Below are 12,189 nucleotides of genomic sequence, written 5' to 3'. Positions count from 1 at the left end.
GCTAATTCATTATAGATTTTTGCTCAGCTCATAGCCTCCTACCTCCCCAGGCCAACCAATGACCATGTCTTCTCAGTAACGAGACACTTTACTGCATGGTCTGTGTGGATATTCTGGTTTGACCTGCCATTTGTCTGGTCTAGATGATATCAGGGCATGATTTATGTGGCCTCTACAGATGAAGATATATCCATCCCTAGTCTCTCTGGTTGATTATAAACTTACTTCACCAATTAAAGGGATAGTTCAGCGATTTAACAAAAGCCAAAGTGTAGATTTCAGTCACTCCTTGTCCATAGACTGCTTTCAAGGTAAGGGAGCAAATATGTAAATACGTCAAATCGCTGAACTATCCCTTTTATACAATTCTGCTACTTTCAGTGGGATAGATCATAGACACAGTTTATATTTGTTGTACTGTATACCAGCGGTACCATTTACAATAAAGCAGGGGCTTGGTACAGTAATGTGCAGTATAGGGTATAGTAAGGTATTATTTCAGTGGGTATTAGGTAATAGATGTTGTGTGTGTGTGTGCGTGTGTGTGTGTGAGGGGGTTAATTGATCCCAATGAACATTACTGTAGGTTGTTGGCCCAGACTCCAGTAAGAGGACAGTGCCCTCTGGGGAAGATGGTATGTGTGTGCGTGTACGTGCACACGTTTGAGTGGGGAGGACCTAAGTTTCTGTAGCCATCCTGCTGGCTCAGCAGTATCAGAACCCTCTAAATGGTGAGCTAATGATCACTTCACTTCCCAGCACACTTTAAGTCTGGCTTTTGTTAAGTGCTGGGAAAATCTAGTGCTGGGACCACCACTCCACTGGATTAAAGGGAACTGTGTGTTATTACAGATGTAGGGATAGGTCTATGGAGAATATTGGCTGTTCTTTTTTTCCACAGTGAATGATGGTGTTAAGATTGGTAGGCTGTGTTTCCCAAAAGGTGGATCAGGAAGATCAATATGGGTTTCTCTTGCACCTGATTCTTTGTGGCTGAATGCTAGATTGCGTCGACGAACAGTTTTTGCTTTTTGGGTCTCAAGAACATTTGAATGGCTTTAAGTCTGTCACAGTGCCAAGAAGACCTTTGAAACCACAGCTGTATGGGATAGTGCATTTTGGTTTTGGAATGATGTCAGGTAACTCTCTCCACTACTCCTCTCTCTCCTCCAACACACTAGCTGACTGGTAGGTATTACATGTTTGAGACATCAACAGACCTCTCACCTCCTGCTGTTGCCATAACAAATGCTGGAATTCAGGAAACAGGAAGTGTGTGTTCTAACAGGGGGAGGCTCTAACAGGCCCTCTCCCTGGAAACAGCCACAAGCAGAGGTGTGGAGTGTTGGTGTGTATGAGTGAGTTAGGTCTACTTGTGATGTTTGTTGTGCAGGGTAGTCCAGGGTGAGTTTCCTGAAAGCTTTATTTCTCTCGTCGACCCAGGCCCAGACAACTCATAGTATAGCAGAAACTCTTTTGTTGCTGTAGGGCTGCCGACTGCGTTGTCTAGAGAAATAAAGTGCAACGTTACCTATGACTTGCCCCTAATCAGTAAGACGGGTTAGTCTTCATTACCTGTCGTAGTAATGGCTCAGAGATGGAGAAGTAGAGAGATACACTCGCCAATCTCTGTTTGTTGTCTTTTCACTGCAGCGTTACTCTTGCTAAGTTGAAATTAAGTGCAGTGGAGTTGCAGGCTTACAGCACCACTATAGTACCACAATAGTTCACTTATTAAGTCTTTCAGTCACTCCTGGAATTGCATTGTTTTTTTTAATCAGTAGAGAAGTCTTATAAACGGTGAGAGAGTGTGATCTGGCACAACTCTGACACAGGCCCTGCACTACAGTTGGGTTCAGTTGGGCTTTCCATACCATATGATATCTTAAATACCACCATGTTGAATGTAGAAATGCAAAGTATAGAACTGACACCATTCTCTATTCTTTACAACAGAGAAGCGTTTCCGTAGCTTGATTGAACCAGATTGAACCCAGCACTCACAATTGTTTCTGGTGAGCGCACAGTTCAGTCTGGTTTAACCAGGCTAACATTTCTGATCTACACACTACACTTCTATTGGAACTCTCTGTAATGAATAAGTCCTATTATGTCTGCCTATCTGACCTTTGACCTCCTTATGTGTTTTCCTCCACAGAGCTGAGAAGACTGAGGTGCTGAGTGATGACCTTCTACAGGTGAATATTATTATTTTGTCTCCTGCTTCCACTTTATACTCAGTCACAGCAGCCTTAGACACTGTCAAGTCAAATGCAACCATTAACATACAGTATGACTTGTGTTGACTGGATGGAACATGTGATGACTTGTGTTGACTGGATGGAACATGTGATGAATTGTGTTGACTGGGTGGAACATGTGATGACTTGTGTTGACTGGGGGGAACATGTGATGAATTGTGTTGACTGGGTGGAACGTGATGAATTGTGTTGACTGGGTGGAACATGTGATGAATTGTGTTGACTGGGTGGAACATGTGATGAATTGTGTTGACTGGGTGGAACATGTGATGAATTGTTGTCACGGTTGTCTTCGTCCTCTGATGATATAACGAAATCATCGTTGGAAAATGTGGACCAATACGCAGCAGGTACGTGTATGCTCATCTTGAGAATTTATTAACTTCAAAAAATTAACGTACAAAATCACAAAACAAAAAGAACGAACAACTACAAACAGTCTGGCTAGCATAGGCTCAGCACAGAACAATCACCCACAAATAACACATACAAACACACCCTAATATATGGGACTCTCAATCAAAGGCAGATAGACAACACCTGCCTTCAACTGAGAGTCCCAACCCCAATCAACCAAACATAGAAACACACACACACTAGACTAACCATAGAATTAACTAAACATAAACCAAAACCCGGAAATACTAAATCAAACACCCTTTACACAAACACACCACCCCGAACCACATAAAACAAATACCCCCTGCCACGCCCTGACCAAACTACAAAACAATTAACCTTATATACTGGCCAGGACGTGACAGTACCCCCCCCTTAAAGGTGCTACCCCAGAAGCACCTTAACAAAAATAACCCCAAGCAACACCAACAAAAAGTCCCCTTTTCTAAAGGGAGGGAAGGGAGGGTGGCTGCCGTCAACGACGGCACTGTGCGACACCCCCCCTCCCCAACCCACCTATTTCTGGAGGTGGCTCTGGTTCCGGCCGTTCCAGGCTGTCGGGCCACTCTGGCATCGCCGAGGGGCAGTCGGGCCAGTCTGGCATCGCCGGGGGACAGTCTGGGCAGTCTGGCAGTTCGTGACAGTCTGGGCAGTCTGGCAGTTCGGGACAGTCTGGGCAGTCTGGCAATTCGGGACAGTCTGGGTAGTCTGGCAATTCGGGACAGTCTGGCCACTCGGGCCACTCCGGCAGTTCAGGGCAGTCTGGCCACTCCGGCAGTTCAGGGCAGTCTGGCCACTCCGGCAGTTCAGGGCAGTCTGGCCACTCCGGCAGTTCAGGGCAGTCTGGCCACTCCGGCAGTTCAGGGCAGTCTGGCCACTCCGGCAGTTCAGGGCAGTCTGGCCACTCCGGCAGTTCAGCGCAGTCTGGCCACTCCGGCAGTTCAGCGCAGTCTGGCCACTCCGGCAGTTCAGCGCAGTCTGGCCACTCCGGCAGTTCAGCGCAGTCTGGCCACTCCGGCAGTTCAGCGCAGTCTGACCACTCCGGCGACTGTTGACTGACGGGCAGCTCCGACGACTGTTGACTGACGGGCAGCTCCGACGACTGTTGACTGACGGGCAGCTCCGACGACTGTTGCCTGGCGGGCAGCTCCGACGACTGTTGACTGGCGGGCAGCTCCGACGACTGTTGACTGGCGGGCAGCTCCGACGACTGTTGACTGACGGGCAGCTCCGACGACTGTTGACTGGCGGGCAGCTCCGACGACTGTTGACTGGCGGGCAGCTCCGACGACTGTTGACTGGCGGGCAGCTCCGACGACTGTTGACTGGCGGGCAGCTCCGACGACTGTTGACTGGCGGGCAGCTCCGACGACTGTTGACTGGTGGGCAGCTCTGATGATGACTGTTGACTGGCGAGGCTGGGTTTACCACTTGCAGTTTAGTGCGGGGAGCGGGAACAGGACGAGTCGGACTGGGTGGACGCACTTCCGGGTCCGCACGAGAGACAGGAGCTGGAAACCCAGGGCTATGGAGGCGCACAGCCGGTCTAGATCTTACCTCCTGCACAACCCGCCTTGGCTGGATGGAACTAGTAGCCCTGTACGAGCGGGGTGCTCGTACAGGGCAGACTGGGCTGTGCAGGGGCCTGATGGTAGCCGTGCGTAGAGCGGGAGTTTGGTAGCCTGGTCCTCGGAGGCGTACCGGCGACCAGATGCGCTGCGCAGGCATCCTCCTACCAGGCTGGATGCCCGCCCTAGCACGGCACCTGCGAGGGGCTGGAATAACTCGCACCGGACTGTGCGTGCGTATGGGTGAGAGAGTGCGCTTCTCAGCGAAACATAGCTCTCTCCACCCCATACGCTCCTCCATATAACCACGGGTAGCTGGCTTCCGGCTCTTCTTACGCCTAGCCAAACTACCCGTGTGCCCCCCCAAAATTTTTTCTTGGGGGTGCCTCTCGTGCTTCTCCATCAGCGCGTCCACTCTGGCCTCGTACCACCGCCTCTCTGCCTTGGCTGCCTCAATTTCCCACTGCGGGCGGCGATAATCCCCAGCCTGATGCCAGGGTCCGGCCCCGTCCAGAACTTCCTCCCAAGTCCACTTCTCCCGCCAGTCCAACTCGAACTCCGTCTGCTCCTTCCTCTGCTGCTTGGTCCTTTGGTGGTGGGTGATTCTGTCACGGTTGTCTTCGTCCTCTGATGATATAACGAAATCATCGTTGGAAAATGTGGACCAATACGCAGCAGGTACGTGTATGCTCATCTTGAGAATTTATTAACTTCAAAAAAATGAACGTACAAAATCACAAAACAAAAAGAACGAACGAACAACTACAAACAGTCTGGCTAGCATAGGCTCAACACAGAACAATCACCCACAAATAACACATACAAACACACCCTAATATATGGGACTCTCAATCAAAGGCAGATAGACAACACCTGCCTTCAACTGAGAGTCCCAACCCCAATCAACCAAACATAGAAACACACACACTAGACTAACCATAGAATTAACTAAACATTAGTTAACAACCCGGAAATACTAAATCAAACACCCTTTACACAAACACACCACCCCGAACCACATAAAACAAATACCCCCTGCCACACCCTGACCAAACTACAAAACAATTAACCTTATATACTGGCCAGGACGTGACAATTGTGTTGACTGGGTGGAACATGTGATAATTGTGTTGACTGGATGGAACATGTGATGAATTTTGTTGACTGGATGGAACATGTGATGAATTGTGTTGACTGGGTTGAACATGTGATGAATTGTGTTGACTGGGTGGAACATGTGATGAATTGTGTTGACTGGATGGAACATGTGATGACTTGTGTTGACTGGGTGGAACATGTGATGACTTGTGTTGACTGGAAGGAACATGTGATGAATTGTGTTGACTGGGTGGAACATGTGATGAATTGTGTTGACTGGGTGGAACATGTGATGAATTGTGTTGACTGGGTGGAACATGTGATGAATTGTGTTGACTGGATGGAACATGTGATGAATTGTGTTGACTGAATGGAACATGTGATGAATTGTGTTGACTGGGTGGAACATGTGATGAATTGTGTTGACTGGATGGAACATGTGATGAATTGTGTTGACTGGATGGAACATGTGATGAATTGTGTTGACTGGGTGGAACATGTGATGAATTGTGTTGACTGGATGGAACATGTGATGAATTGTGTTGACTGGGTGGAACATGTGATAATTGTGTTGACTGGATGGAACATGTGATGACTTGTGTTGACTGGATGGAACATGTGATGACTTGTGTTGACTGGGTGGAACATGTGATGAATTGTGTTGACTGGATGGAACATGTGATGAATTGTGTTGACTGGGTGGAACATGTGATGAATTGTGTTGACTGGGTGGAACATGTGATGAATTGTGTTGACTGAATGGAACATGTGTTGACTGGGTGGAACATGTGATGAATTGTGTTGACTGGATGGAACATGTGATGAATTGTGTTGACTGGGTGGAACATGTGATGAATTGTGTTGACTGGGTGGAACATGTGATGAATTGTGTTGACTGGATGGAACATGTGATGAATTGTGTTGACTGGGTGGAACATGTGATAATTGTGTTGACTGGATGGAACATGTGATGACTTGTGTTGACTGGATGGAACATGTGATGACTTGTGTTGACTGGGTGGAACATGTGATGACTTGTGTTGACTGGAAGGAACATGTGATGAATTGTGTTGACTGGGTGGAACATGTGATGAATTGTGTTGACTGGGTGGAACATGTGATGAATTGTGTTGACTGGGTGGAACATGTGATGACTTGTGTTGACTGGGTGGAACATGTGATGACTTGTGTTGACTGGGTGGAACATGTGATGACTTGTGTTGACTGGGTGGAACATGTGATGAATTGTGTTGACTGGGTGGAACATGTGATGAATTGTGTTGACTGGGTGGAACATGTGATGAATTGTGTTGACTGGGTGGAACATGTGATGAATTGTGTTGACTGGGTGGAACATGTGATGACTTGTGTTGACTGGGTGGAACATGTGATGAATTGTGTTGACTGGGTGGAACATGTGATGAATTGAGTTGACTGAATGGAACATGTGATGAATTGTGTTGACTGAATGGAACATGTGATGAATTGTGTTGACTGGGTGGAACATGTGATGAATTGTGTTGACTGGGTGGAACATGTGATGAATTGTGTTGACTGGATGGAACATGTGGAGAGAGAGAGAGAGAGAGAGAGAGAGAGAACACACTACATTTACGTCATTTAGCAGGCGCTCTTATCCAGAGCGACTTACAAATTGGTGGATTCACCTTATGATATCCAGTGGAACAACCACTTTACAATAGTGCATCTAAATCTTTTAAGGGGGGGGGTTAGAAGGATTACTTTATCCTATCCTAGGTATTCCTTAAAGAGATGGGGTTTCAGGTGTCTCCGGAAGGTGGTGATTGACTCCGCTGTCCTGGCGTCGTGAGGGAGCTTGTTCCACCATTGGGGTGCCAGAGCAGCGAACAGTTTTGACTGGGCTGAGAGGGAACTGTGCTTCCTCAGAGGTAGGGAGGCGAGCAGGCCAGAGGTGGATGAACGCAGTGCCCTTGTTTGGGTGTAGGGCCTGATCAGAGCCTGAAGGTACGGAGGTGCCGTTCCCCTCACAGCTCCGTAGGCAAGCACCATGGTCTTGTAGCGGATGCGAGCTTCAACAGGAAGCCAGTGGAGAGAGCGGAGGAGCGGGGTGACGTGAGAGAACTTGGGAAGGTTGAACACCAGACGGGCTGCGACGTTCTGGATGAGTTGTAGGGGTTTAATGGCACAGGCAGGGAGCCCAGCCAACAGCGTGTTGCAGTAATCCAGACGGGAGATGACAAGTGCCTGGATTAGGACCTGTGCCGCTTCCTGTGTGAGGCAGGGTCGTACTCTGCGAATGTTGTAGAGCATGAACCTACAGGATCGGGTCACCGCCTTGATGTTAGTAGAGAACGACAGGGTGTTGTCCAGGGTCACGCCAAGGTTCTTAGCACTCTGGGAGGAGGACACAATGAAGTTGTCAACCGTGATGGCGAGATCATGGAACGGGCAGTCCTTCCCCGGGAGGAAGAGCAGCTCCGTCTTGCCGAGGTTCAGCTTGAGGTGGTGATCCGTCATCCACACTGATATGTCTGCCAGACATGCAGAGATGCGATTCGCCACCTGGTTATCAGAAGGGGGAAAGGAGAAGATTTTAATTGTGTGTCGTCTGCATAGCAATGATAGGAGAGACCATGTGAGGATATGACAGAGCCAAGTGACTTGGTGTATAGCGAGAATAGGAGAGGGCCTAGAACAGAGCCCTGCGGGACACCAGTGGTGAGAGCACGTGGTGTGGAGACAGATTCTCGCCACGCCACCTGGTAGGAGCGACCTGTCAGGTAGGACGCAATCCAAGCGTGGGCCGCGCCGGAGATGCCCAACTCGGAGAGGGTGGAGAGGAGGATCTGATGGTTCACCGTATCAAAGGCAGCAGATAGGTCTAGGAGGATGAGAGCAGAGAAGAGAGAGTTAGCTTTAGCAGTGCGGAGAGCCTCCGTGACACAGAGAAGAGCAGTCTCAGTTGAATGACCAGTCTTGAAACCTGACTGATTTGGATCAAGAAGGTCATTCTGAGAGAGATAGCAGGAGAGCTGGCCGAGGACGGCATGTTCAAGAGTTTTGGAGAGAAAAGAAAGAAGGGATACTGGTCTGTAGTTGTTGACTTCGGAGGGATCGAGTATAGGTTTTTTCAGAAGGGGTGCAACTCTCGCTCTCTTGAAGACGGAAGGGACGTAGCCAGCGGTCAAGGATGAGTTGATGAGCGAGGTGAGGTAAGGGAGAAGGTCTCTGGAAATGGTATGGAGAAGAGAGGAGGGGATAGGGTCAAGCGGGCAGGTTGTTGGGCGGCCGGCCGTCACAAGACGTGAGATTTCATCTGGAGAGAGAGGGGAGAAAGAGGTCAAAGCACAGGGTAGGGCAGTGTGAGCAGGACCAGCGGTGTCGTTTGACTTAGCAAACGAGGATCAGATGTCGTCGACCTTCTTTTCAAAATGGTTGACGAAGTCATCCGCAGAGAGGGAGGAGGGGGGAGGGGGAGGAGGATTCAGGAGGGAGGAGAAGGTGGCAAAGAGCTTCCTAGGGTTAGAGGCAGATGCTTGGAATTTAGAGTGGTAGAAAGTGGCTTTAGCAGCAGAGACAGAAGAGGAAAATGTAGAGAGGAGGGAGTGAAAGGATGCCAGGTCCGCAGGGAGGCGAGTTTTCCTCCATTTCCGCTCGGCTGCCCGGAGCCCTGTTCTGTGAGCTCGCAATGAGTCGTCGAGCCACGGAGCAGGAGGGGAGGACCGAGCCGGCCTGGAGGATAGGGGACATGGAGAATCAAAGGATGCAGAAAGGGAGGAGAGGAGGGTTGAGGAGGCAGAATCAGGGGATAGGTTGGAGAAGGTTTGAGCAGAGGGAAGAGATGATAGGATGGAAGAGGAGAGAGTAGCGGGAGAGAGAGAGCGAAGGTTGGGACGGCGCAATACCATCCGAGTAGGGGCAGAGTGAGAAGTGTTGGATGAGAGCGAGAGGGAAAAGGATACAAGGTAGTGGTCGGAGACTTGGAGGGGAGTTGCAATGAGATTAGTGGACGAACAGCATCTAGTAAAGATGAGGTCAAGCGTATTGCCTGCCTTGTGAGTAGGGGGGGAAGGTGAGAGGGTGAGGTCAAAAGAGGAGAGGAATGGAAAGAAGGAGGCAGAGAGGAATGAGTCAAAGGTAGACGTGGGGAGGTTAAAGTCACCCAGAACTGTGAGAGGTGAGCCATCCTCAGGAATGGAACTTATCAAGACGTCAAGCTCATTGATGAACTCTCCAAGGGAACCTGGAGGGCGATAAATGATAAGGATGTTAAGCTTGAAAGGGCTGGTAACTGTGACAGCATGGAATTCAAATGAGGAGATAGACAGATGGGTCAGGGGAGAAAGAGAGAATGTCCACTTGGGAGAGATGAGGATTCCAGTGCCACCACCCCGCTGGCCAGATGCTCGCGGGGTATGCGAGAACACGTGGGCAGACGAGGAGAGAGCAGTAGGAGTAGCAGTGTTATCTGTGGCAATCCATGTTTCCGTCAGTGCCAAGAAGTCGAGGTGCTGGAGGGTAGCATAGGCTGAGATGAACTCTGCCTTGTTGGCCGCAGACCGGCAGTTCCAGAGGCTGCCGGAGACCTGGAACTCCACGTGGGTCGTGTGCGCTGGGACCACCAGGTTAGAGTGGCAGCGGCCACGCGGTGTGAAGCGTTTGTGTGGCCTGTGCAGAGGGGAGAGAACAGGGATAGACAGACACATAGTTGACAGGCTACAGAAGAGGCTACGCTGATGCAAAGGAGATTGGAATGACAAGTGGACTACACTTCTCGAATGTTCAGAAAGTTAAGCTTACGTTGCAAAAATGTTATTCACTAAAATGACGAAGATGATACAGTACAGCTGGCTGGTGAAGTAGGCTAGCTAGCAGTGGCTGCGTTGTTGACTTTGTTTGAACGTGTAGCTGGCTAGGTAACCTCGATAGTTTCAGTACTACACCTTATCATGATACAAAAGCAACTATGTAGCTAGCTAACATAGCACTAATCAAGACGTTCCTTTGTAATGTATTTAGTTTCTACAATGCTGCTCGTCGGTAATAGTTGGCTATGTTTGGAAAAGTGGCGTCGCAGGGGACGAAAATAGCTGGCTAGCTAACCTCCATAATTACTCTGATCTACACAATTATCAAACTATGACCAAGACAACTAACACTGCACTAGTCAAATCGTTCCGTTGTAATGTATTAGTTTCTACAGTGCTGCTAGTCAGTAAAGGTTGGCTAGCTAGCAGTGGAGGAGAGAGAGAGTGTATGTTAACTGAGAGGAGGAGAGAGAGAGAGAGAGAGAGAGAGAGAGTGTATGTTAACTGAGAGGAGGAGAGAGAGAGAGTATGTTAACTGAGAGGAGGAGAGAGAGAGAGTGTATGTTAACTGAGAGGAAGAGAGAGAGAGAGGAGTATGTTAACTGAGAGGAGGAGAGAGAGAGTGTATGTTAACTGAGAGGAGGAGAGAGTGTATGTTAACTGAGAGGAGGGGAGAGAGAGTGTGTGTTAACTGAGAGGAGGGGAGAGAGAGTGTGTGTTAACTGAGAGGAGGAGAGAGAGAGAAAGAAAGTGAGTCTCCATGCTCTATTGAATAGACATGGTCTTTAAGAGAGGGAAGGAGTGTGTTAAAAGTGGAACAGAGGAAGTGAAAGAGGGAGTGTGAGTGTCAGACAACTACACACTTCTCTCAGCTCCTCATAAAGAACACTTGAGTCACACTTTTAGGACCTGCCTTAGTGAACTGTGACCCTAAGCTTGACTTAATATACACACAGCCTAAGCACCTGGTTAACAGTGACCGTTTCTAGGGCTGAATAGACAAACAGAACAGGAATGGATAGGGATGCTGAAACTGCATAGTTACAAGACACTGGACAATGTATAGAAGCTGTACTTACTGGCTATTATCACAATGCACTATGAGATTTGAGGCTGACTTCATAGTCTGAGTTGAAAGGTATTGACTATAAATAAGAGACTGCATCTCAATAGTCTGGAATGGCTTCCTTTCCTCCTTTCCTCTGCTCTTATCTTCATAATCACAAACTGAAATAACATAACAGGTAAAAGTGATGTGGAAAGGAAAGTGAAATCCGATCTTTCACATATGAATGAGCATGATGGAGATACTTACTGTAAGTTGAGGCTGAGGAAACTGAGTACAAATATTGAAACACATCCTAACTCTCTGCTATGCTGACTGACTCTTCCTTGGTGAGAATGCAGTAAGAAGCTGTTTACAAGTATTGAGACACAGCCTTTAACTCCCTCAAGACTCTCCCCTGGGAAGAATTCAGGAGATAGGGATTCCTTCCCACAAGTTCTCCCTCAGCTAAACTTTGCTCCTGCAGAAGTGCTTTGTGCTGCCCAAGACACTCCTACTATCTATTTTCCCTCCTCAATGGAATGTGCTTCACTAGTTGAATGCTAATGTCTCTCTGAGCGTGAGGGCAGTCCAAGTCAGGGCTATGGTTTGTATCACAGGGATGACAGTCTAGTTCCAGCATTCAGAGTTCCTTTCTGGAGCCTGGTGGGTTTTGTACAGGCATTTTCACCCTTGAAGGGTATTGCCTGCATATACAAACGCAAGTATGCCTACATGTACACACAAACACATACATTATGTTCTTCTATCCTCGTGGGGACCTAAAATAATTTCCATTCAAAATCTTATTTTTCCTAGCCCTTACCATAACCCTAACCCGTAACACTAACCCTAAACCTAACTCCGAACCCTTAACCTAACCCCTAAGCTTAAAATAACCTTTGTCCTCATGGGGTTGTGGGAAATGTCCCCACAAGGTAGAATTTTCCTTGTTTTACTATCCTTGTGGGAACTTTTGGGGATTTTAGGTCCCTCCACACACACACACACACACACACACACACACA

General features: G+C 48.4%; 1 protein-coding gene across 5 annotated transcripts in view; it reads left to right on the top strand.

Moving 5' to 3' along the window:
• LOC106606653 (rho GTPase-activating protein 17) overlaps positions 1–12,189 on the top strand; it is a 61,073-nt gene that overhangs the window by 16,295 nt on the left and 32,589 nt on the right. For all 5 annotated transcript variants that reach the window (XM_045719980.1, XM_045719983.1, XM_045719979.1 and 2 more), the window contains one exon: positions 2,159–2,198. Coding sequence is in view for 4 of the 5 variants with exons in the window: in XM_045719983.1 (XP_045575939.1) it covers positions 2,159–2,198 (40 nt within the window). In the remaining variant the exon portion in view is untranslated. The remainder of the gene's footprint in view (positions 1–2,158; positions 2,199–12,189) is intronic.

This window comes from Salmo salar, chromosome ssa06, assembly GCF_905237065.1.
Source record: "Salmo salar chromosome ssa06, Ssal_v3.1, whole genome shotgun sequence".
Classification (NCBI taxonomy): domain Eukaryota; kingdom Metazoa; phylum Chordata; class Actinopteri; order Salmoniformes; family Salmonidae; genus Salmo; species Salmo salar.
Note: the sequence above shows the minus strand (reverse complement) of the source record. Positions and strands in the feature narration are given on the sequence as shown.